General features: G+C 35.9%; 3 protein-coding genes across 3 annotated transcripts; 1 reads left to right on the top strand and 2 right to left on the bottom strand.

The window, feature by feature from the left end:
- Positions 1-1,589: 1,589 nt before the first annotated feature.
- Positions 1,590-3,973, top strand: LOC113749604 (AAA-ATPase At3g50940-like). Its single transcript, XM_027293396.1, has 2 exons — positions 1,590-3,151; positions 3,264-3,973. Exons 1-2 carry the CDS (start codon positions 2,183-2,185, stop codon positions 3,618-3,620), a joined length of 1,326 nt encoding a protein of 441 aa, XP_027149197.1. The 5' UTR covers positions 1,590-2,182; the 3' UTR covers positions 3,621-3,973.
- Positions 3,974-3,984: 11 nt separating this feature from the next.
- Positions 3,985-14,606, bottom strand: LOC113749198 (putative bifunctional dihydrofolate reductase-thymidylate synthase). The gene is made up of 22 exons (XM_027292876.1): positions 14,469-14,606; positions 13,497-13,766; positions 13,203-13,302; positions 12,574-12,840; positions 12,397-12,474; positions 12,189-12,290; positions 12,058-12,107; positions 11,877-11,976; positions 11,665-11,751; positions 11,448-11,559; positions 8,341-8,374; positions 8,164-8,257; positions 7,356-7,903; positions 6,877-7,276; positions 6,718-6,762; positions 6,210-6,275; positions 5,655-5,716; positions 5,503-5,577; positions 5,258-5,423; positions 5,037-5,160; positions 4,758-4,864; positions 3,985-4,375 (listed from the first exon to the last, which is right to left on the bottom strand). Exons 2-22 carry the CDS (start codon positions 13,673-13,675, stop codon positions 4,265-4,267), a joined length of 2,907 nt encoding a protein of 968 aa, XP_027148677.1. The 5' UTR covers positions 13,676-13,766; positions 14,469-14,606; the 3' UTR covers positions 3,985-4,264.
- A 4,183-nt stretch (positions 14,607-18,789) lies between these two features.
- LOC113749679 (bifunctional nuclease 1-like) lies at positions 18,790-25,127 on the bottom strand. The gene is made up of 11 exons (XM_027293502.1): positions 24,691-25,127; positions 23,607-23,900; positions 21,851-22,021; positions 21,682-21,731; positions 21,532-21,588; positions 21,359-21,424; positions 21,183-21,257; positions 20,551-20,669; positions 19,828-19,919; positions 19,187-19,241; positions 18,790-19,067 (listed from the first exon to the last, which is right to left on the bottom strand). The coding sequence occupies exons 2-10, from the start codon at positions 23,890-23,892 to the stop codon at positions 19,189-19,191; spliced, it is 969 nt and encodes a 322-aa protein (XP_027149303.1). The 5' UTR covers positions 23,893-23,900; positions 24,691-25,127; the 3' UTR covers positions 18,790-19,067; positions 19,187-19,188.
- Between the last annotated feature and the right edge of the window lie 978 nt (positions 25,128-26,105).

The raw sequence follows: 26,105 nt of genomic DNA, 5'->3' as shown, positions 1-26,105 counted from the left end.
TTCTTTAGTTCTGATATTTTATGTTCTTTGAAGTCTTTCCTGTTTTTAGATGTTTCTGCATTGGAACAATTAAGTGCTGCTTTGGAGATAATTTGGGTGGCTATTATCTGCTTAGCCTTCAACCTTTCGCTGTAACTTGCTTGGTTCGTTTCATTTCTTCTGCACTCTACCTCCTTATGGCAGACGCTGAAAGGGGGGATTGAGTTGTCCACTATTTTCTCATAGGGACGTTATGGTCAAGTTTCTAGTTTCCGCTCCCATTTTGCTGGTCTAGCGTTATGAACGTCCTTTTCTTGATTTCTCACACGAGATAGTTTCCAGAATGCGACTGGTTTATCCTTTGCTCTCATTCTTTGCCCTTTAATTTCTATTTTTCTCATTTGGAACACTTTGTGGAAAAAGCAAATAACCCTTCCTTACATTTGCACGGTAACTGATTCAACAGCCCTAGCTTTTTCTTTTACCCCCAAAAAAAAGGAAAAAAATAATGTTGGTTGGTGAGAATGGCAAGGACGGATCATGGAATCCGCAACGTTGGTTGTGCTGACAGAGTTGCATGCAGCGTGTGCAAGATAATTCTATATTCATCTTGGTGAAAGATGATCATATTCTGTATTATTACAACAGTAATAGAGTTTGAAACTTCTAATGCTTTTGGTGAAGTATGTTTCAAATCCAAAACCTGCAACTTCGAGCTTCATAACAAAAGAAGAGCAAGAAGTCCTTCATTTCTTTCTTTTGATGATGAAGTACTTTTCAAGTGAAATCTAAAGCTCGAAATCTCAGCTCCATCAAATAGTAATGTTGAGCCAAATAGTCATATTCTAAAAAATGTTGCGAAATGTCACTATAAAACATATTTTTAAGCACCTCTCTGCTCCAAGAAATCTTTTTTTTTTTTTTTTTTTACATTTACATAATAATCATGGTGAAGGTAGTACTATTACGGTAGAAAAAATGTCGCGTTTTTAAATCTACTAATGATTAGTTTTGGTGGGTAGTATGAAAATATCATGTAAATGATCTATGCTTTCAAAGATTTGTAGATTCTACAGGCAATCAGGATCGAAATCTTTTTATCAGTACAAAAATAAAGGAAAGGACACTCTAGAGTTTGTGTGCTCAATGCTTATTACATACATGCCTTCTCTCGCCCATCACGGGAAGTTGACGGATCAGGACTCTTATACAACCAATAATGGGAAATTAACTCTACTCTTGCTCTCAAACTTCCATTTCAAAAAATTGATTGATGGCTTTTGACTAACTTCGTTTATAGCAGGAAGGAGCAGACCAAGGAAGGATGATGTTATCTGTTTTCTAAGGATGTCGTAGCAAGTAGAAGTGAACTAGCATTTATCACGGATTATGTGAAGACCTTGTCCAATCAAATCAATTTAGCAGTGGGACATACTCCTTCCAACATCAAAACTACAAATATGCTCCATACATACATGATGATACAACCACCTTAACCGCCGTAAAACATACATACGAGGCAATGAGTCGCTTTAGATTGATTGCATTTATAACAAACACAAGTTAAAGGGGGGAAAACACTCCATATCATTTGCTAAATCAATCACCGACATGAAAGTTCAGGAGTAGGAGAAAAAAAAAACATGTTGGATATAAAGACTACTAGACAGGTACTAATAATGTTTTGTGGACACATTTTCGGATATCCTAATGATCATGATGCTGATGATGATTCCCCACCTTTCCACATTCAAATTTCCTTTTCTTGTTATTCTGTTTTGTCTAACCAAATTGAACAAATAAGTAAAACTATAAAGCTGGTGTCGTGTATTTCTTGCTCAAGGGGCAAACGAGGCCCTACAGAAGTCGGTCGGCCTTAAAAGTTCTGAACATAAAATCATAAGCAGCAAGAGAAGAGATCCTCGCCGATGATAAAAGCTTGCCCTTCAAATGCAAACAAGAACAATATGCATCGGACTCCACTATTTTTTTTTTTTTGTTTGGAATTGTCGAAGAATTGCTCGCGTCTGCAGAGGACTCTCCCCACTTCCACCTGTATAATAAACTAGCGTCTGATGCTTCCCAAGTTTCACCATCCTCCACCGTCAGAGCTCTCAAGTTTCTGAACCCTTTTCACAAAAACACACACAACACCTACTAGCTGCGGCCAAAAACAAAAAAAAAAAAACAGAGGAAAAAGTTGATGGCTTTTTCACATGAATCTTTGCCATCACCAGCTGCTATTTTATCTGCGGCCACTTCCATCACGGCCACCATTGTTCTCATCAGAACCTTGAACGACCTTGTCCCTGGCGAGTTCCAGAACTACTTCTTGTCGCGTTTCCGGAAGCTCTCCAGCTTCCTGTTCCCCCACCTCACCGTTGTCATAGAAGAGTTTGATGGGCTTACATTGAATAAACTGTACGAGGCAGCCAATCTATACCTAGGCACCAAGATCTCCCCTTCAACTCAGAGGATCAAGGTGAGCAAGTGTGAGAAAGACCAGGAATTTGCTGTCACCGTTGATAAAAATCAAGAAATCCTCGAGTCTTTTGAAGGAGTTGAGCTAAAATGGATCCTGCATTGTACCCCTGTTAATCAACATAGTCATGCTGACATGAGGCTAAAGCCGAGGTCAGAATTGCGATATCTCGAGTTGAGTTTCCATAAGAAACACAAGGAGATGGTGTTGGAAACTTACTTGCCACATATCCTAAAGAAAGCTAAGGAGATCAGGGACGAGATGAGGGTGGTGAGGCTACACACAGTTGATTATGCTGGCACCGACTATTGGAGTTCAGTGGCCCTAAATCATCCAGCAACTTTTGATACACTAGCAATGGATCCAGAGAAAAAGAAGGAGCTTATAGAGGATCTTGATAGATTCATAAGCAGGAAGGACTATTACAGGAGAGTTGGCAAGGCTTGGAAACGTGGATATTTGTTCCATGGACCACCTGGTACGGGGAAGTCAAGTTTGGTGGCAACTATGGCTAATTATCTCAGGTTTGATATCTATGACCTGCATCTGGCACAAGTGCAATGTGATTCAGATTTGAGGAGGTTGTTGATTGGGTCGGCCAATCGGTCCATACTTGTTATAGAAGACATTGATTGCAACGTTGGATTAAAGAGCAGGGAATATCATGATGGAGAATTTGAGGATGACAAGGTTAGTTTGACACAAGTCATGCATCCATTCATTATCAGTAAATGAAAAGCTCTTAAAGTGTGAATGCAACTAATCATATGTATTTGATCTTCCCTGGTTATGTCTTGTGCAGATTACCCTATCTGGACTGCTCAACTTTGTTGATGGCTTATGGTCCAGTCGGGGAGACGAGAGAATCATAGTGTTCACCACCAACCACAAAGATAGACTGGATCCAGCCATGCTGAGACCTGGTCGAATGGATGTGCAGATTGAGATGTCCTACTGCACTTTTAGTGGTTTCAAAACACTTGCTCATAATTATCTAAAGATAGAGGAACACAATCTATTTGGGGAAATTGAAGAGCTGCTGTTGAAAGTCCAGGCAACACCAGCAGAAATTGCAGGAGAGCTGATGACGAGTGACAACGCAAATACTGCATTGCAGAGCCTTGTCACACACCTCCAGATGAAGGAGAACAACAGCTGAAGACTTCAAAGTGAAGGGACTAGAAGTTGGTTCGCTAGATGTCATTAGCCTACCTTATAGGTTGTTAGCCTTTCTGAGTTGAATCTGTTTATGCAGCTTAACATACCATTAAACTATAAATTCGCTGAACTTTTATGTTATTACAGTGTCTTTTTTTTATTTATTTTAATAAACACTTTAAAGCACTAGATTTTGATCTTCAAAGTAAAGGATAGAGCACCTTTGCAAAACATGTAACTTCACTCCTGCTAGCTACCAAGAAAAGTTGAACCTATAGCGTCTCCATGATACAAAGAATCCTGTTCCAAGTTCGAATATTGCTCTTTATCTCCAAAATTATCCGCCATCGCTGTGAACTACCATGAACAGGAAAAGACATTTAAGTTGATAAGAGTGCAAGCCACAAAAAGATGGATAAGTAAACATGCCTTCGGAAATCATGGACATTAAAATGGACAGATGTCAAAAACCCTCTATCAGCGCAGAACTATTAAGTTGGCATAACTGTCCTTGTTTTAAACCTGATCTAGAACCAGAGGAGCTAAAATTACAAAAAGAAAATATAGAAACACTCACTCGAAATTAACTTATGAACAGGTCATGCCTCTGTTACGAATACCTCCAGAAGCTCCTTTAGTGTGAAACTATACTGCCATTCTCATTTCTATCTTCTGATGAGGATCATAGCCTATCAGCTCAAAGTCAGTCGCAACAAATGAATCTATGTCTTTTTTCTCCGGATTGATCTTCAAAATCTGTTTATATGAGGAATAGAATATCAAACCCTGGTTCAGAAAAGAAAGAGGAAATGCTATAGACTTTGTGTTTGGGCAAAAGAACTAATGAGAGCACTGGCTAGATTCTTTAACTACAGAAAATCCATTGCCACAATTTATCAAAACAAAAACCTCATTATAGAAACTGAACCTCTCAATGAGGAGACAGAAAACCATCTTTTCTCCATGATTGAACAAAAATAAATGAGAATTCCAGATGAAATGCCAACAGCATAGTCACATATTCAGTTCAACATACAATGTGGTCAAGCAAGCTTAAGACATGGATAATTACTCTTTGTGCTCGCACAGCAAGGGACATTTCAAGATATTAAACGTACTAAAAAGTATATTTACTTACTGGGAAAGGTTTAGGAAATTTCTGAAGCTGTTCTTGAAGAGGAACAACATGAGTCTTGTAAACATGAGCATCTCCTATTATATGGATGAAGTCACCAGGAACAAGGCCTTTTGGCAGAAATAAATATTAGAAACGGATTAGACTAAGTTCATTGGATGGATGAAGAAAATTCGACAGATAGATCATCAATCATCTAGCTAATCGGAAAATAATCTGAATAGCAGAAACATATAAGCATTCATGTAATGTTGATCCCTGAGTATGTAATCAAACACATACCACAAACATGAGCAATCATGCATGTCAAAAGAGCGTAAGATGCTATATTAAATGGCACGCCAAGGCCCATATCTGCAGAGCGTTGATACATTTGACAGGATAGTTCCCCATTTGCCACATAAAACTGCAACAGATTATTAGCAAAATTGATATAATAGGAACCAAAGTAGAAGTAAAAGCACACTGAGAAATTTTTTCTGGAGCGAGAAGCATGTTTCAACCTGTGCAAACATGTGACAAGGTGGTAAAGCCGTCAACTTCAAATCAGAAGGATTCCAGGCAGAAAGAACAATACGCCTATCGTTGGGGTTTTTCTTTATCCTATCAATGACATCTAACAACTGATCGAATCCTTGGCCTTTATAGTTGGCATGCATACCAGTGTATCTGAGAAAAACATTGTTCTCTAAATACTTCCTCATAAAAAGAACACAAGCTACTGATAAATCAGGATGTAACTGCTAACCGGGCACCAAAGTGTCTCCACTGAAACCCATAGATAGGTCCTAAATCACCCACTTCTCTGTCTTCCAGGCCAATACTGAAAGAAGCCCACCAGGGATATTCATTAACTGCAGTGGAGTAAATACAGTAGGACTTGTTACAGATTTTAGTTACCTGTCAAGGTATTCTCTGGATGCATTGCCATCCCATATATGAATTCCCTTCTCCTGTAGAACCTGTAAACCACACAGATTCTTCAAGAACTTTTCTCTAAAATGGAGAGCACAAACAAGCACCTCTAAAATTTAAGCAGGTTAATTATCAAAACGTACAACACATGGTTTCTGTTTATTCATAAATGCGCTCAAGCAGTAACATGAGTAACATGGGTTAAAGTCTTGGGAGCTGAAATTTAGTTCATTAATTTTATCTTTCCACATATAAGGTACTTGATGGACCAAAAAGTGGGGAAAAAATTTGTGTCCCTAGTTGTAGACAGTTACTAAGGTGATTTACTTGCTTCAAAATGCAATTTGCATGGCCAAATGAATTCCAAAGCAGGAGACTTCTCCACCTTTCCAGAACAAAAGATAGGTAACAATGATCTTCATTCTCAAACAAACATATCTTTTCAATCTGGGGAAGGGGAGTGAAGGGTAAGCAATTCTGTGGGAGTTCATAAAAATTACTGTACTTTTTCTTGATAACAAGGCAATCTCTAATGGTCACCTTTGCATTTGTTGAACCACTGATGAACCATAGAAGCTCTTCGACAACACCTTGCCAGAATATTCTCTGTAGGATAAAAGTTCCATTAGCAGCATATAGGCAAAAAAATATTGATTGGACATTTAGGTATGAAAAAGGGCTTTAAGACTCTGGGGGGTAGAGGGGTGAGATAGTTTGATGAAGCTTGGAGTGCAGGAAACAGCGTAAACCTCCTTAGAGTCCACATGGGGTCTCAAAGAGTACATAAACAAGAGTTTTGTAGATGGTAAGGAAAGACAAAAAATTCCTTTTGGTAGATAAAGATATGTTAAGAAACCAGAAGTAGAAGCTACTTGTGCACTCCACGCACTTCAAAAACAAGTTAATAGCATCTAGCACAAATAGCAAAGTTTTGTCATTACCATATTCCATGCTAGCTTTGTTTAATTTCTAATGTTTCTTCTTAATGCACTTTCTGTAACTAGAACACGTAACATTAATACTCCTAAAATCAGTACAGAATCATTACCTTAGTAGTAAGAAGCGGAAAAGATCTACGCAAGTTAAATCGCATCTGTGAAATGTCCATAAATTAGAGTTGCAAATAACAAACTTCAACGTCACAAAATGGACATCAATCACTAGACAAATGGCTCCAGTAAGCAGGACAGAGAAGGCATCCCAGTACCTGGCAACCAAATTTTGAAAGGGTACCAGTTCCAGTTCGGTCATCTTTGTGGTTGCCAGTGGCAATAATATCTTGAACCAATCTCAAATACAAAAACTCATCATGCTTCTCAAAGACAGTCTTTGGCAAGAAAGAAAAACTTGAAACATTGAACCTCTTGGAATCTGAACTCCTATTAGACTTTGCCCGCTGGTGCAAATCAACAGGCTCAACTGCAGAACTCATCACACGAACATATGTCACAAAACAGTGCCGGATGTTATTTTCTACTGTAGGCGGGGAAGAGTACCAGGGCTGGAATAGTGAACCATCAACTGGAGGAATAAAAGCGTCACATTCAATGTCTGCCTCAATTACAGTCATGTGTATGGCTTCACATTCCGGTGCATTAAGCGCTTCCCTGAATCAAAATCACAAACACTTTATGGTCTCTAAACCCCCAAAAAAAAAAATTAAAAGATAACCAAAGGCATATGCACCTTAGTATTTGTCCACCTCCTATTACAAAAACTTTTTCTACTGAGGAACAATATGGAGATTCTGCAAGCAATTCTAAAGCAGATGAAATGCTCCCACAACAGACAACATTATCATCAATAGCAGGGCCAAGGCTCCCTGAACGAGTCAGCACAATGTTGAGACGACCAGGCAGAGGTCGAAATTGTGGAGGAATACTTTCCCAAGTTTTCCTTCCCATGACAACTGCATTCCTCTTCACAGGATCTGTAGTAGTTAGCGTAAGCTCCTTGAAGAATTTAAGATCAGAAGGCAACCTCCATGGTAACTTGCCATCTTTTCCAATACCAAGATCACGAGTTGCAGCCACTACAACTTGGTAACTCCTCAGAGAAAGAGGCTTAATACGTGCATCACCATCAGAGTGACACATGTGAGAATCTGCACTCATATCAAAAAGTTCTCGCCAAGTTGTGTGCCTAGCAGACACCTTAGAAATGTCTGAAAAACTTAAAGGTAGAGTCGGCACTGTACTGATAAAGAAGTGATGCCAATTAATGCTTGTTATAACCTGAAAATAATAAAGAGGCAAGATGTTTCATGCAAATCACAATTGACACCCAAATCGAAAAGCCAATTCACCAGAACTAATGCTGCCCTACATTACTAATACAAGTAGGCACATTTGAATAAAAAATGAGAAGTCCCTTGCACATCATTGAACTCTAAATCACAGTCTATGAAGGCAAGGGGACGGCGGGTTAAATAGTTGTCCATATCACATTAGATTAGAAGAATAGAAATAAGGAACTGAAGAAGTCAAGACCTTTCCTTTCTGTTTGATTTGGTCATCCAAAACTGTACAGACGGACAAACTCTCATGCTAGATGAGATCCTCGAAACCAGCAAGCGGAAAACTGCCATTTTTCAGGACATTAAGTAGAGCTTTTCTATTGCAAATCTCCAAACTATATCTCTTCTGCCAGCACTATCTTGCTCAACACCTACTGCATTGCTCCTGTCCCAAAAGGCCGCTTGTACACTATACCACAAAAAAGGGGGAAAACAAAAACTCTCAGATTGGAATTTCCATAATAGAACCTGGAAAAATGGTGATAGAAGCAAATAGGTGAAAACTCCACTTCCCTTTCTATGCTTTTGTATTCAATTTCTCAGTCTTCAGCAGATTCCCAGGGGGGAAAATGTGAAACTTACAATAAAACAGCGAAACAAAATAGACTTTACAGCAAAACTTGCTACTTTGACATCCCTAAGCCTGAACAAAAGGAGCTCAAAACTCGTACAAGATGGAAAAAGCATATTCCAAAAGGGTTTTACTTATTCCGTTTTATTATCATTTTGTGATTCTTCACTATAATGGTGGTTGACAGATAGAACCCTATCTTGGATGCTCTATCAAAATAGAAGCAAAAGCACAAAACAAAAGTGCGAGTAGAACTACAATATCCTGCAAAATGGTAGAAGAAATCCAACCTGCAACCGCAAGAGTGAATAAATAGCTCGAAAGAATCTTGGAACGAAAAAGAGGATCCCTGCGTCTGGTGAAGATTCTCAGGTTGCTGACGAATGAAATGCGCGGAAAAGATCTATAGGATGACACTCGAAGGAAACGGACAAGAGCAACCACGCTTTTGCTGGGAAAGTAAATTCGGTATTTCCACCAAAAAAAGAAAAAGACTTTCGGCATTTCCACCCAATCATTATTATTTATACACTAAAAATTGGATAGATTCCATCTATATTCTATAGTCACTAGGATCTCCAAAAAAAATCTGCTAAATTCATCGAGTTGTTCCAACGGGTCAAAATGGCCAGTTAATTTATATATATAGTGACAGGTGATCTGACTACTGTTGAGAACTAGTGATCGAACTAGTTATCGACACTAGGGATGCAAACGAGCCGAACTCGAGTCGAGTTTTGGCTAATAGAGCCGAGCTCGAGTTAATTTTGTGAAGCTCGAACTCGAGCTCGAGCTCGACGAGTTCAAAATATTAAGTTCGAGCTCGAGCTCAAACTCGAGCTTAAAAAATAAAAAAAATAATTATTATTATTTTATTTTTAAAAAATAAAAAAAAATTTAAAAAAAATAAAAAAAAATTTAAAAAAAATGAATGAAACAGTAATTTTTTTAACAAATAATAAAATATTAGGGATATATATGTAATTTTACTATTAAAATAAAAAATAAAAAATAAAAAATATATATAATTGAGCTCGCGAGCCAACGAGTTTAATGTTTTTGAGCTCGAGCTCGAGCTCGAGATCGACTTAATTAGCTCGAGCTCGACTCGAGCTCGATATTGACGAGCTCGTATTCGAGCCGCTCGCGAGCGGCTCGATTCGCGAAACACCCCTACTCGACACACATTGGTATGTGTATAAGTGATTTAAAAAATCTTCCCATGAACTAATGATTGTAGATTCATTATTGAGCAAATTATCAAGATGGCCACTAAATTTTTGGAATCATTGAGTTTTGACTATTGAATTATTAAAAGTCTAATTTTGCCATTAAACTATCTAAAATTTAGATTTCGAGATGTTCCGTTAGATTTAATCGTTAACCATGCCTCTTATTTTTGTCTCATGAATTGTCCGAGCACTCAAATCTGACATAGTTAACGATTAAATTTAATAAAATGACTCGAATTATAAATTTTAGATAGTTTAGTGGGCAAAACCAGACATTTAATAGTTCAGTGGTCAAAACTCAACGATTCTAAAAGTTTAGTGGCCATCCGAATAATTTGCCCTTCATTATTTGACAACAAAATCTAGTAGTAGTAAATTAAAAAAGTTAGTACAAAAAATTATAAAAATTAAATCAAACAATTATCTATAAGCGGTTATGTTTAACTGATAAACACCTATTTCATTGGTCAGTTGAACTAATGGTTGTAGATTTATTATTTGACAACAAAATCTAGTAATAGTAAATTAAAAAAAGGTAATGCAAAAAAAATTATAAAAATCAAACAAAAATTTAAATCAAGCAATTATCTATAAAGCGGTTGTGTGTAATAGATAAACACCTATTTTATTGGTTGTGTGATATTAGTTGCTGAGTTAAAATGGATTAGCGGTGAGAAGTCATTTGATGAGTCAAAAAGAAATTTTAAAAAATGACATCGAATTGTTTACACCAAATCACGTACTCCTGCTTTATTATTATGGAGATAGTTTCATTCTTAGTTTTGAATGTTAAATTTCATGGAGATTGGCCTACTTTGAAGTCGTAGAGTGCACCATCTTCAATTTCCTTTTCAATTTTTTTAGTAGAAGAAATGTGATATTGAAAATTACTTGAGTAGTTTGAATAGTCAAGATATGACCAATCAACTACTGATAATATGTTTTTACCCACCAAATTCCATCTTATTCCACCGTCACTTCTACCGGATATAAAGGTCCGCATGATTTACGAGACATACTATTAATAGTTAAATCTTATGTACTATTAATAGTTGAGTGGCTAAAAGTCAATTATCCAAAATATTTAGTGGCTACCCAAATAATTTGCTCAATGAATTTACCAAACTTGAAGGTGGAAGGTGAAACCTTAGATTGGAAGGTAAGGAAAAATGTTTTGATACAAAATTTTGATCAAGTAATGGTATACGTCAGATTCCATTCCTTTATGCCTCTCACGATTTTTGGCTGCATGTGAAGGCTTCAACTCCCTTGAAAGAAATATTTTTAAGTTGATTATTAGTAATATGACTTTATTAATTGGATTCAATTTAGAACAGAAAGCTCTAAGGCAAATTGCGGAAGTTGTTTTATTTGAAGATCATATAAGACGGGGTAGAGCAGGGAACAAAGTTTGATGAGCTTCTGACTCTGAAACACATCGTAGTTCTATACAATTAATGACATTAGGCAAAAGAATTATAAACAATTTCAATATGGAAGTAAGTACAATGAACAAACAGATGTTTGCTCATCTAATGCTTATACATATCAAAGAATCTGGGATAATAATGAACTCTCCAGACTAACCACCGAGCTCCAGCTTATCCACATATCTCAAAGTTTTTTATCGTTTCAGCAATCCATTCAATCTTTCTTTACTCTAGTACCATCTCTTCAGCAACTGACTTCTTCACAAACAGCAGCTGCCACTAAATCTGGATATTTTTGTGCTAATGCAATATCCTCATCTTCAGATTCTGACTGAGCTATGGATTTATCACTAAATCTTACCTGGCCAACAAACAAAAGAGATTCAGATTTTCACACGAGCAATAAAACTTTAAAGGTAAGAACTGAAAGGGAAAGAAGCAGATATGAAGGTGAAACTAAACGTACGAGATGTAACTTGTCATCACCCCGCTTCCCTTTACAATTTGACATGAATTTGTGAATGGAATACTTTGCTTCACCGCTCAAAAGCGCCTGCATTATTAACATGGTCACATTGATTGAAGACGTAAAACTTTACAATTTACAGGAAAATGCTGCAGAGAAGTTAATATCAGGAGCAGTTTTATTGCTGACATGCTTCTTGGCTTATTCCTCACCTTCACTATATTTTGGTCTTTCCATGGCCCTTTATCTGATCTCAAACAACCTCCCTCATTTGCGCAGGTACAGCTCCCGCCAAGAAAGTCTGGCAACTCGCTGATATATGATACTACAATCAGTTTTGGTGCCATTAGGATTTAATGAAGAGCTCAAAGAATCAAAATCAACCATAATCACCTCTGATCAACAAATTCAAGCAAAGCGCTCTTGTAATTTGTGCCAAGAACCTGATAGGGTAGAAAACAATTGGTCAGTGTTCTATAGAATGTAAAATTTGAGATTTTTATTTTGAAACATTCTGAACATACATTAATCTTGGAAGCAGTATTCGGGTCAAGAAAGGGCCTTATTGCACTCCAAACAAGCCTAAAGCCAGGGCCAGCATTAATGATGAACAGTGTATGAAGAGTCTGCAAGTTGATTCAGAAATATCATGGTCAAGGATAATATTCCTATGTTAAGTCCAAGATCATACAAGACAGCTTGAAGTTGTCCCAAGATGCAGGAAATATATACTTCAGGATAATTGTCATTGTCAATCTTCTGCAACCGCGTAATGACTTCCCTCGCAGGTTTAATCAAATTTTTTAAACCCTGAATGATTAAACAAGAAGGAAAAGAGCTCAATCATACAGCTCCACATCAAAGACACCAGAAGATGAATGCTATACAGGAAAAGCGGAAGAACAATACCACGCCTTGAACATCTAAAATCGTCATACTTGCATCTATGTATTTGTTTGCAGCTATTGAGCAAGCAGGAAGTCTAATGGAAAGAGTCTTCTCGAACTCTTGAACATGATATTTCACATACCGATCTGAGGTAGTTACTTGCATAAGCTTGTACATGTCAACCTTTCCCAACCTTTCAATGTAAATTGGTCTTCCTTCCTTATCTACACCATGATAACACTGAGGGTAGTACAGCAGAACTTCGTCTAACTCATTGAAGTGAAAATCCTGAAGATGATAAAGCACATATATAATAGCAACCAAAGAATTGATGAGCAGCCACAGTTACAAAATCTTACTTTTTCTAAACCTCCTTCACTAGAAATTTAGGCAGCCATCTAATGTGTCTCATTGCTCAATGATCATGTTGTTCTACAAGGTAATTAAATCCCTACTGTCTTACAAACCAAGTTTGATGAAGTTGGTACACGTAAGTAACAAGCTTCTTTTGTTGGCTGCCCCATTAGACTATGAGAAAACTGCAGAGCTTAAAGAGACCATTCTAGATTAGATGACTTGTCTGAGGAGGGAAAGGGGTAAAGAAAAAAAGGCCAAAACCAGTAACAGTATGAGAAAAAAGTTGAGATTACCTCCAAGATTGTATCTGCACCAAAATCTTTTCTCCATCGGAGCATGTCTGACCACATGCATTTTGCTTTCTCAATGTTAAACTTCCTGGCTTTCAAAAATCTGCAAGCAATTAGTTCTTTTAACATTTCCATCTATGTCAAATCTTACGTCAGTTTACCAATTTGCAATTACTTTACAGAGTCTGCATGATCAGGAAATCCAAACTGAAGGAAAAGCATTCTGCTAACTATTTTTCACAGACTGAAAATTTTCTGTAGTACATTGTAAATGGTTATGTAAGTTGAAAAAATTACCTCAGCATCATATGATTGTCATCATGCCGTGAAGGCAGCAAGTTGTCAAGGATAAGCGCTTGTCGAAAAGTATGAACAGCCATTGGCTCCTCAATATCCCTTACATCCTCGCTATCAGCTCCTCGAATACCACTCATTGTACTCTCAGCCTGCTGAAGAGAACATTCCTTATCGGACATGTTTCTGGCTTGCTTCTTCGTTTTCTTCTTTTAAGACTACGAACCTTGACTTATGTTCACTTCATTCATCAGAATCACGATTCACGAAACCCTTCACAGCCCGTTAATGAATCAAACATTTTATTACAAGGATGACTGACCAGTACAACAAACGGAGAACATTAAAAGACACGTACAACACAGAGTAACCGCTAAGAATATCATATCCAAAAACTATGTCGCAGCCTTTTTGGATGGCAGACCAGTATAACAAAAGGAGAACACTAAAAGACACGTACAAATCCTGGCTTTCTTTGTTCCATGCTCCCTAATCAACTCAAAATTGCTACAGCTTGAATTCCCAACTCAATTCTCCAAGAAAGCAGAATTGCATGAAAGAGCTCGATGTCTCTTTTTTTAACCATTTCAGGATCGATAAGTAAGCTAATAACTTTCTTTTTATTTCAACTCATGAAAGCCTGTTACAGAACACCCATACATTATGTCTCACACAAGCATCATTTAATCTATTTAAAGTTCTTTCACGCAATACATAATTTCCCCAGGGGAGACTCTATGGAAAATGTAACTAAACTCTTATTCACCATAGAATAGGTCAAATACAACGAGAATGCCGTACAAGTTTTTTTTGAAAATATTTAGAAGGGGAGGGATGCGAAGGAAGGAAAAGAAAAGGGCTTTGATAGAGTGTTCCTTAATAATTGAGGGACTTTGTTATACGCTACACAAATCAAAGAAAACGAAAAGTGGAAGCCCAAGAACTCAGTTGCATAATAAATTTTTATGTACTCACCAAAACTCAGAGGATCTGTAACATTACCATTCCAGTATCATCAAATTTCGAAGACTCAGCCACTTATTACCGCAGAGTTCCCTAAGAAACGGAGAATGGAGAATTGATTGAGAGGCCTTTCTCAAGTTCAAAAGCTATACTCGAGTACTATCTTGTTCTTCCAGTACGAGCCTACCTGCCATGATGAAAGAGTTTGTGTAGCTGCATTTACCATGTCCATATATATGTTGTTCGACAATTTTTGACGTGGCAGCTTTATCTGATCATTGGTTTTGGTTGGCGGGGATATGCGACGGTACCCTTCTACATTAGGCGAAGTTGCCCACGCATGTACATACATATGCATATCATATACATGTATACAGTATACACATACATGTTCCTTTTTCTGTTTGATGAGATTTTCTCTGTTTTCAACTGTTTCATTGGACATTGAAAGCTCTGCAAAGAAGAGCACACAGTATATTTCTTATCCCAAAAATCCCATCTGCCCCTCCGATTATTTTGATGTTGTGATCAAGCGTCTGTTGAATTAATAAAGTCACTAGCCACTCGTTCCTCAAGCATATATGCTAATCGCCTAGTATTCGACTCTGTTCATTACATGAAAGGGTGTTCCATCAGCTATTCCGAGTTTCTTTTAAGACCTAGTATTTTGACAATTTCTGAATTTTCAAAACCAGCTTCAGAACATTGCATTTCTTAGCTACAAACACATGTATACATCTTAAAGAAACATCCACTAATACACATAATTGGCATAAGTCGTCCTGAGGATACATAATGCCCCTTTATAGGTCCAATTATTCAGATACCGCATCCTCCAGTGCTGGATAATGATGCTTTATATGGTTTTGCGTCGACACAAACTACAAATGGCAAAACTGGTTGTTTAAACGTGTAGAAATTGATTACTTGCGTTTGTTAAAGATTCAGGTGCAAATAGCTGAGGAATATGCCTTGTACCTTTTGCCCAGATCGAATATGCAGTACATTTATATCCCACTATCGCTGTCACTTCAACAGGTGCTATTTTACCTCCAAAATAATAGTTTTGCCTCGAAACCCGGGACTTGCGAATTTATTAAACTCTCGACGAATCCTAAAGGAATTATATGTTTGCAAAAGGCTTATTTTTATCGACTCTTATACACTTTCAATCTTTTTTTTTCCGGTAGTTTTGTCTGACTTCAGATTGTATTCGTCCTTGGCAATGGTTTTCTGTTAATTTGCAATAATCAACCAACATGATTCAGATTCAACAAAAAATTAGTGGACCATCTACAGGCTATGGTGATGCAATTATGCCCTTATAAAGACAGCTACACAATGTTAATTTTTTTCCAAATTATATAATCTTAGCCTTACTGCAATGAATATTAACAATTTAACATTATGTGCACATTGGCAATAGATTGGCAAGATGTCACAGTTTTCCGTCTTTGTGGTGCCCATCAAACTTACCTCTTGTAATTATCAAAAAATAAATAAAAACTTACCTCTTGTAAAAAGCAACCAATTCAAATAAAAACCCAACCCAGCCAATGGACTCTTGGACTATTGGTCACCACAAAGACACAAAGACCTTTTAGTCATCTTTGTTGGGTGATAAATCGAGGATTTGATCTTTATCTCTTAGCACTTTTCACTTATACGTGACTTCTTCAAATTTAGACGAGTATATAGTATACTCGTCTAGTTCGATGTGATTTAGTCCCTTCAATTTCCATGGTCCAGTTGGGCCGTCCTTTAAATATGTACGAGTAGGAGTAATTTAGAAAATACAAATTGACAAAAAAAAAAAAAAAGCCTAGCCCACGTTAGACAAAACCTACTTGTGAAGAATAAACGAAGTTTATTTCCTCCAGGGAAAAAATAGACTTTATTTCCGAGGTAATTCATGGCATGATACTCTTTCACAAATTGTCACCTTTTTAATCTTTTTTATGCCACCTAAGTTCCTATCTTAAATGTAGTGAAGTCTCACATCAATGAACCTCCTCTATGTTGTAAAGAAAATTTTTACTAACCTCCTTTGAAATTTATGAAGAAAATTGTCACTAACCTCCTTTGAGATTTATGAAAATTATTAGCTCAATGACTTTTTTTTATTATTTTTTCCTTTCATGCAAAATTGTCGCCATCCAAAGTTTGGGAAAGTTTTATAGTCATTTTGAGTCCTTAAAAACGAGGTAAGAGTGTAATATTTGAAAGTAGAGGTGTTCTAGGTGAAATTGCTGTCCATTTCAACATTCATACTCAATATATGCATACACAAAAAAGCAAAATCCAAGAAAGAAAAATAAAAAACCAAGGCAATAACAATCCAAGAAAAGACATTAGATGTGTTAAATGCTAAAATATTATTAAAATGTTAATAGCATTTCTTTTTCTTCATGACTAACACGATAGTATTATTTCTGATAACCTAATATCGAATCCAATTGTTTCCAATATAAAGGACTTTGGATGATTAAGTAGTTTGAAGTATAACATTCTTCTCAATTATAACATTTTTTTTGTTAATCAATTATGGAATATTATATTTATTGCCCTTTATTTTATCCCTTGAATTTGGTTTTTTGTGTTTGAATTTTGAGTATGAATGTGGAAATTGATAACCAAGAGGTAGAAAAGACTGAATAAAATTACACCAATAAGAAGGTTCATTTAAGTGAGTTCTCATCGCATTCAAAATGGGAGCTTATATAGCATAAAAAGATTAAAAAGGTAATATTTTATGAAAAAGCATCAGACTTGGAATTTTTTTTTCCAAAGAAGGTTGCTTTAGAAATAAATTCGGATAAACGAATAGCTTAGTATTTTATTTTTTTGAGGAAAAGTACAAGCAAAAGCATGCACTTCTCCATCTAGTGTCAGTACAATTCTACATTCGAGGATATTGGGTCCGCTGAAAAAGTAAGCATGCACATAATCCCGTTTGCCATGGAGGATCGGAGTTTGACTGGTACAGCCACTTAGTTAATTAGGTCAGGGATGGGGCGGGCCCCACCCCCGGTGCCCACTAGTTGCCCGGCTCTTCCCCCGGCCATCGTCCCCGTAGGATCTTCAGTGACACTTCTATATTTATGCCAAGTGTCTAATTTATTTAATTTATCATGTGCTGTTTATTTAAATTTCTTCTATCCTCATGTGATAAGTGAAATTGGTACTGAATTTGGCACCAAATAGTGGCATAGAAGATCCCAACTGCTCGTTCCCAGCTTTTCGTCCCCATCTCATCCCGTTTTCCCAGGAGGGCACTTGAGAGAATTAATAAAAATTTATCCTATAACTACATTATTGTCAAATTTTAGTCATGAATCAAATATTTAAAATATCAACACATAACTAAATCATTATTCACTGTAATTTTACAATTAAAATCCATAAAATCAATCAAACAAAAATTATCTAAATATAATCCAATATGATGAGACATACAACTAAATTTTATTGTGCTTTCTTTTTTGAAAAAAAATATTATTGTACTAAGTATAATTAAAAATTTAATAAAAATATATTAATAAATTTAGCATAACTAATTAATAATTTCTATTAATATAAATATATAATTATTAATATAATTAATTATATTAATTATATTATATACATTAATATATTTTATAATACTTATAATAATTATTATTATTATTATAAGTTCATAACTAATCCGTCCCATTTTTTTAGGGGAAAAAATGCACAACCCCCCCCCCCCCCTTCCTCCCCAAAATCCCATCAACCCTACAAGCATCTGTCTCGATTGTCATCCCTACATGTAGTCATTACTTTCACCATTCGTCACTACATATTAATTATAGGTTTGTGGAATATTCATAACCACAATCATATAATTCATTGATCTTCTTTTTCTTTCTCCCTACAGGAAAAATTTGAACCAAGAGATATCAAATATTTTCCTCGTTACTTAACCAAGAAAGTCTGAAAATTAGATAATGACCAAAAATATAATTTAATTATCCACTTCCTAATTGGAGAAAGGAATTGGTCTAAGCCCAAGGCACCAAATGGGGACTTATTTCTTGCCTTTCAAACAGTTTGCCATATGCCTCAATTAACAAAAACGATCACTTCTCACAACAAATGGTGTCTTCAAATTCTGTTGTTGATATGAGAATTGTATTGATAAATGATCAATCCCAAAAATATGCCCTAACCCGTGCCAGTGATCAAAGCAGAATCCACCCAAAATTTTTATCAATTCCAAAGTTATGCCCGACCCATAATGGTAACCGCAACCCAATTTAACCTAACTTTTTTTTTTACCCAAAAAAAAAAAAAAGAATACAACAAAAGTGCAGAACAGAGAATAGACAGATAATCCATTTGCCAGATAAGCAGCATAACCTCAAAGAAAGTTGGAAACAAGAATATCCGACCCAGGCAGAAATCGCAGTGTTTATAAAGTTCATCGTTGCCATGAAAGTTTGCCTATACATATATTCACAAGCTTTCTACATACATGCATATATTTGAAGGTGGAGATGATGATTCCCAACAATATCGACTTCATCAACTTCGATCAAATGGGTTTCTATTTACACAATCCGTCCTCCAGCAACATCTCAGCCACAATATCTAGTTTGACGATTTGCATCAAGTAGAATTCATAACAAACAGCGGGAGGTTAGGAAAGTCCGGGGAAGAGGGGAAGACGGTGCAAAAATTGGGTAGATTTTAGCTATGAAACATCTTACCACTATGTCCAGTTCCTCTTAGATCGGAGCTGAGTGAGCTTATCCCTCCACAGAGCTGTAGTGTAGCATATTCATAATCAGAACTCAAAAGCTAATCAAATCAAGACTAACCAATTCAATATCTTGCTGTTAACTTGGAAAACCAGGACAACATGTGATGTATGACAGTGAAATTTCAACTAAATCTTCAAAGTTTCTTCACTTTTGATATCCGTCATGACGAAAATGCACAAGATGCAGCAACTTTCTGTTGCTTAATATTTGGAAATCCATGCCTTCAGTAGTATTTGCAACGGGAAGCCAAGCTTATGGATGAAAACAAAACTCAATCATGAACATTTTTCAATTAAAATGATTAAACATTATCGAATGACTTATTTGTCTTAGAAGCATTGCAAACTAGTGACACTAACTTTTGTCAATCAAACAAAATTCCATACTTCACCTGGAGTTGGCTTTGATGTTTTCTAATAGGTAATCACATTGACACACAAAAAGCAACAAAAGTTGCAAATTTACTACAACTAAGTTTAGTACCAGAACACATCAGATAGAAGAGGTACAAGACTCTGCAACTATATATTCTTATCTAACCTGCAAACCAGAATGATGTACCACAACTATGTGATCAAAAAGTCTACCTGCGTCACGGTAGCGTTCCTCAACAGCAGCAATCAGCATATTGCGCAAGAGATCAAACTCCTTTGTTTCAATGCATGGTTGGCCAGAAGGTCTGAATCCAGGTGACAAGATTTCATTATGTTGTTCCTTTGTAAAGAAAGACACCATTAAACAGAAAAACTATATCTCAACATGTAACAATAATTACGTTTTTTAGTTCTTCCCTAAGTTACCAGGAGATTGTTTGCCTTCAAGGAAACTAACATAAACACAATCACATATCCATCTGATCCACTGACCAAAATTGAACCACTAAGTTGCATATTTGGGACGTTATATAGTAGAGTGGCCAACAATTAGTTTTTTTGCCAAATTGTTAATCATGCAGTTTAAATAGCATAACCTCAGCATAACACAATTATAAGGTCCACCCCATCCCAAAACCAATGCCCCCTAATTCCCTCCCCAGGGGCCCCAAGCCCCTCCTTTTATAAGCAGCTTCCCCAAATTCGCAGATGGTTAAAAATTTTATATTGGACATCAAAATGTTTCCTGTTGATAAAAAGATTGACTTTGCAGTAGTATTTTTGTTGCTCGACATGGTTATCATTTCCTCCCATTTAAATTAACAACTTTTTGGCACCATCCAAAGTCATTTTTTAAGGAACGAGACACATTAAATTGGAAAAACACTCAATGAAGCATGTAGCTTTTCTAAGTTGAAAGGGAATACAGAAGATTACCTATCCAGTTCTGTAAACAAAAATCCATCTGAAGCCACAGCCTGCATTGATGGCTTTGCTGATTCAACAATCCTCATGCCATCACTATATGCCAGGTATTTGTTGACTTGTATTGGCACCTAGAAAAATGCAGCTAATATGACTTAGGAGCCATTTTTAAGGATGAAGCACATCATTTTGCTCAGATAAGAATAGAAATTTCAGCTAGTTTTTCTCTCTCTGGAGACTCATGATTATCAAATCAAGAAATTAAAAAAGACAATAAGAACTACTTTCCCATTGAAAGACTGATTGACCATGACAAGTAGGCTTGTTCAGGTTGGACCAAATCCTGAGTACCCCTTAAATTATCGGTTGGGTCATCTAACACTACTGAATCCATGTTACATTGTTACTAGCACTTAATAATAAAGTGCATGCACTTTAGAAATTTACAATACAAATTTCCCCTTGTTTTATTAATATGGCATTTTATGCAATAAATAAAATCGATAAATTACTGGCATTTCATCATTTACATAACAATTATCAATATTCCAAACTGGAAAGCATTGACAATCACCTTCAAATGCATAGCAAAGATATCAAACAAATATCTAAAACACATCTATTCAGTGTTTACTTCAATTTACCTTGCATCTCACAGCAATATTAATTGCATCTGAGGGTCGAAGGTCAAAGCTGATAGTCTCAGTTTCATCACCCAACTGACATCATCACAACCATATAATCAAAAGAATAAAAAAAAGGCACCTCCTAAATAGAACCAAAATTTCAATTTGACCAAATAGAGATTGCACTTTGGTACCTTTGAGAGATATAACTGAGCAAAATATGCTTCATGGACTCTCTTAGTCACACGAACAAGTTTCACCTAAACAAGAGGCAAGCAAGTAAACAAGATCAGAAATAGGATGGAAACAGTATAACAATTTGTTGAAGCAAACAGTAATTCAGAAAAGGGAACAATTACAAACTTACTGTGTACCCCATCTTATCAATCATTTCCTTAACCACTTGGTACATTGTGGGTCTAGCCTGAAGTAAACAATTATCTTGTCATTCACAACCTATCAAGTGATCCCAATTTCAAGGCTAAGAGTCTAAAAGGTGTGCAAAAATAAGACTCACAATTTGGACATTGCGTATAGCTGCCATAAGGAGCACACTTGGCATCTCCACTGATACAGCCAATGAATGGTCACAAAGATAAATCAAAAGAACAATGAGTACAAAAAATAAAAGCCTCCCCTAGTAAACTAATTCTCTTGAAGAATGATAAGTATTATAAAATACGTACAAACAATGATCGGAAGAAGAAGACCAGTCCCATCTTCCATCTTCAGAACAATTGCAGGATGTGGAGCATAATCAGGTAGATGCCCACTCTGGGGGTTGTTATGCACGCACCTTAAATGCCTACCATCCCTCATCTTGACCATGAAACCATCTGGGCCACTCCTCACCTCAACTGCAAAACAAAAACAAGACAGAACTATCAGGAACATTTCATATCCCATTAGATCTTCAATGCTTGCTAGTACAGCAAACATATATAACACGATACTTCCACAAGGATAACTAAAGGATACATCAAAAAAGCCAGCTTAAACCTTTTTTTTTTAAACACTACTATCAGAGCAATCCTATACATAAGATAATCTGAACATAAACAAAACAGAACAATAGGGACATTTGACATCCCTTAATATCTTCAATACTTGCTAGTATGGTGCACATGAATGACACAGTACCTCCTAACCAATCAAATTAACAATAAACTCTGCCAAGATAACCAAAGGATACATAAGGGAAAATGACCTGTTTCATCCTTCACAAAAATATTCTTTTCGTCCCTCACTTTTAAAATAAAGCAAATTCATCCCTGACATTTAAAAATTAAAGCTATTACATCCCTGAACCTAATTTTCAATCTGAATCAAACCATTCAATAGCCCAGTAATAAATTTCGAAAATAGAATTGATAGATCACTCGGTCAATTTCATCATATTCACATGACATTTATTAAACCAAAAAAAATAAAAATTATAACATAAAAGGCCATTCTTTGTCTTGGAATAGTGGGATTTTTTTTTTTGTAAATCTTTCATACACCGTTAGTATATCCGCTTGCGAATCTAGATGTGTATCATAAATATAAAATCTGGTGTTTAAATTTAAATTGAAATGATATGGTGGTACATAAAACCGTCAGTGTATAAAATGATAATGTAGGAAAGATTAATCTTTCTTTTTTATGTTATATTTTTTATTTTTTGATTCATTAAATTTTACATGAATATCAAGTTGAGTTAACCAAATGATCTACCAATTACACTCCCAAAATTTGTAATCAGGTTGATTGGTGGTTTGATTCAAATTGAAATTTGGGTTCAGGGATGTAAGAACTTCAGTTTTTAAATGCCAAGGATGAAATTGCTTCGTTTTAAAAGTGAGAGATGAAAAGAATATTTTTATGAAATGTGAAGGATGAAACCAATCATTTTCCCGATACATAATAACAGTCACTATAAAAACTTCTTTTTAACACTACTACCAGACAATCCTGCTCATAAGAAAATCTGGACCTAAATGACAAGGTCGCTTGTGGTCTCTTTTCAAGAACAGTTTTTCCTTAACTCCTATTTTATTACCAAAGAATTGAAAAGTAGAAACAGATAGTCTCAAAGCTGACTATATGGGTTGTTAATCAGACAAGTCGTCAGACACGCTTCAGAAAGAATGAAAAATGCAAATCTTCCTCTCTGCCACCCTATATGTAGGCGACAAACAAAATAACAACAAAGCCCAAATTTTGTCACGTCTTTTCTTCCTTTTCCCAGTAAGGCTACTTAACCTTCAATTTACTAGTTGAATGAACCGTATCATTTTTCTCCACTGCCATTAATCCCAGACAAGATAAGAAACATTCATATGCGAAACTCACAATAGAAAATATCAAACCTGACAAATGCAACTGTAAATGGATCCAACTCCAAAGCAGAGCCATGGAACGTAAAAGCATTATATTAAAAAACTTTCAACACAAGTATACCTGCTTCTACCACACTGGAATTTACGTAATCTGCATCATTCTCACTGAAATTTCCTGCCTTGCTACCATTGCCATTCGATGAAGAACTGAAGGTACACCTGATCACCTTTGTCTGGCGGGGTGTTTGACTTGGTACATTGAACCTATTATTCACTTGAAGCCCAAAGAATCCACCTCTAACTAATTTAGCAGCCAGTCCCAAAGGTGTATAAAAAGGTACAGTGTAAACTCCAGTTTGTTTAGCACGAACCACGGGGCAAACCACCGGCCCTTGTAAAGATGCCATCTTTGCTCCTTTGAAAGTCATCAGAAAACAAACAAATTAGAGAGGGGGGAAAACATCTAGTAATACAGATTCACCATTGAAAGTATTAACAAGATACGACCATCTTCCCCTCACAAACGTGGGTTAGCAAACTTTAGTATCAGATAATAAAGAATTATCCAGTGCGAAGAAGTACTTTTTTCACCCTTCATCCGAATTATTAGTCAGGATATTCAGAAACCAAGTTGAATGTTTCCCAATTCATAACAACTTAACAGCCGATAAATTACCAACAAAATTTTACCTTCGCAAAAACACAGTCTCTTCTTCTAATTCCCCTGAATTTTTTTTCATCGCAGGCCAACATAACTGATATTTTACAAAATCCTTTCTGAGAAAATCTTTTTTACTTCAAAGTTAACAGTATTCCATTCAGATGAAAGAAGCATGAATCATTTCTCATTCTTTTCCACTTCTCGCATACACTCACGAGTCACAACCATCAGATACAGTCAGTTTTCTCAGAGGTTTTTCTAAAATTTAGCTAAATTCAAGCCAGATTCGGACAATCTCATGCATGGATCAGCTCAATTCTTTCACCGGTATCCTCCGTATATTATAATCGATCACTATAAATACTTGAGTCAAATTAACTCAAGATTCAATTTTGCACAGGTAAACAGTCGGAATCACAGATCATTAATAAACAATTAATGAAGAAAACAAATGGTCTTAAATAATCTCACTTAAAACAGCTTTTGGCTATTTTAAAAAATATATATGATGAAAGTTGTATCATCGAACCATCCGTGTTCAGACCTGAAGCTGGACAATAAGAAGCTGCTGATCTTGTACAAAATTCAATAATCAAGAGTTTGGCTTTGGGTCGCCAATTACAACAGCAGTCTTCAAATTCCCAATAACTCTCCAAGAGCCAACAAGATTTCAGTAAAGATCTCAGTGAAAATCTTCAAAAATGATAAAGAGGTTGAGAAAATCAAGAAGATTATTAAAATGGAAAAAGAAGGAAGGAATTCACTACAGCAGTAAATGGAAAGCAGAGGCAGTAGCAGCTGCAGAGGAAAAGGGAGGAAGGGAGGGACCGACAGAGAAGACAGGATAAAGGAAAGAAGAGAAGGTGTGAGAGAGAGAATAGAAATAGTCTTCAAAGTATGAGAAGAGGAAATAGATAAGAGATTCTTTTCCTGTATTGCCTATCTGAGACGTACCAAGTCTGCAGTCTACTAGTAGATTAATACACTCCTGCAGTTTCTTGCTATTGGCAAAGATATTTAATGGAACAGAGCGTTCACTCGTCTGACCAGAGTCTCAGTAACCATTGACACCATTTTGGCATATAGCCCATGGTTTGATCATCCGTTAAGCTCTGTGATTCCCTCCGTTAGACTCTTTTGATGGAATTATCAATTTGGCCTTTGTGTCTGTTTCTCTTTTACTCTTTCCATGTATCTTGACTTAAATGCTCCAACTTTAGAACATTTAATCAACTTGGAGTTATAAAAATTAACCATGTGGATTTAGATAGACATGCAAATTTACCAGATCTAATTCAATGAATTGAAAATAAAGGGACGAATTACTAAAAAATTTCACGAATTCTACCACAATACATGTTGGTGATGTTTGAACTAAAGTTGTATTTACTTTATTAGTCGATATAATTATCTGAGTCGACTATTTAATTTTTCATGTGGAAATCCTGCATTCCATCAATATAGCTAATCTCCTAATAATGATAAGAAAAAGCCAGGTATAATAAATATTGTAAAATCTTTTGAATTTCATACTGTTCTCTAATTTATTAACAACTATAAAAATAATACTACCTATTTATAAATTACAAGGAAAAGAATAAGTATGTTGCAAGACATTGAAAAAATTGTATGCTGTCAAACGAAAAGCTTTTGAAAAATGCTTTAACATGGTGAAATGTAAAACCTACAACTAGAAATGCATATTAATGGCAATTAATGTCAAAAAAAATAGTAGAAATTCCACAAGTATAAAATTTTAAGGGACATTAAGTAAAGAAAAATGAGTCTTTTTATTGTACAGCTTAATAGCTAATTTATTTTAATTTTGAATTCCTTTCTAATTCTATATATAAAATCATACTAATATATATTCATTTGCCACTCTTTTTCTTTGAAACACTAGAAAAAAGAAGTTATATTGGATGTTAAAGTGTCTACGGAGTAGCATATTACCAAGGC

The sequence above is a fragment of the Coffea eugenioides genome, chromosome 10 (genome assembly GCF_003713205.1).
Source record: "Coffea eugenioides isolate CCC68of chromosome 10, Ceug_1.0, whole genome shotgun sequence".
Lineage (NCBI taxonomy): Eukaryota > Viridiplantae > Streptophyta > Magnoliopsida > Gentianales > Rubiaceae > Coffea > Coffea eugenioides.
This window is presented reverse-complemented; position numbering and strand designations above follow the sequence as displayed.

Coding starts and splice junctions, on each gene's coding strand:
- LOC113749604 (XM_027293396.1), top strand. CDS start 2,183: ATGGCTTTTTCACATGAATCTTTGCCATCACCAGCTGCTATTTTATCT. Junction 3,152..3,263: donor GAGAATTTGAGGATGACAAG/GTTAGTTTGACA, acceptor TGTCTTGTGCAG/ATTACCCTATCTGGACTGCT.
- LOC113749198 (XM_027292876.1), bottom strand. CDS start 13,675: ATGTCCGATAAGGAATGTTCTCTTCAGCAGGCTGAGAGTACAATGAGT. Junction 5,717..6,209: donor GTGGTTCAACAAATGCAAAG/GTGACCATTAGA, acceptor TGTGGTTTACAG/GTTCTACAGGAGAAGGGAAT. Junction 5,424..5,502: donor TGGAGACACTTTGGTGCCCG/GTTAGCAGTTAC, acceptor TGTTTTTCTCAG/ATACACTGGTATGCATGCCA.
- LOC113749679 (XM_027293502.1), bottom strand. CDS start 23,892: ATGGCATCTTTACAAGGGCCGGTGGTTTGCCCCGTGGTTCGTGCTAAA. Junction 21,732..21,850: donor TCTTCTTCCGATCATTGTTT/GTACGTATTTTA, acceptor TGGCTGTATCAG/TGGAGATGCCAAGTGTGCTC. Junction 20,670..21,182: donor ATATTGCTGTGAGATGCAAG/GTAAATTGAAGT, acceptor GCATTTTTCTAG/GTGCCAATACAAGTCAACAA.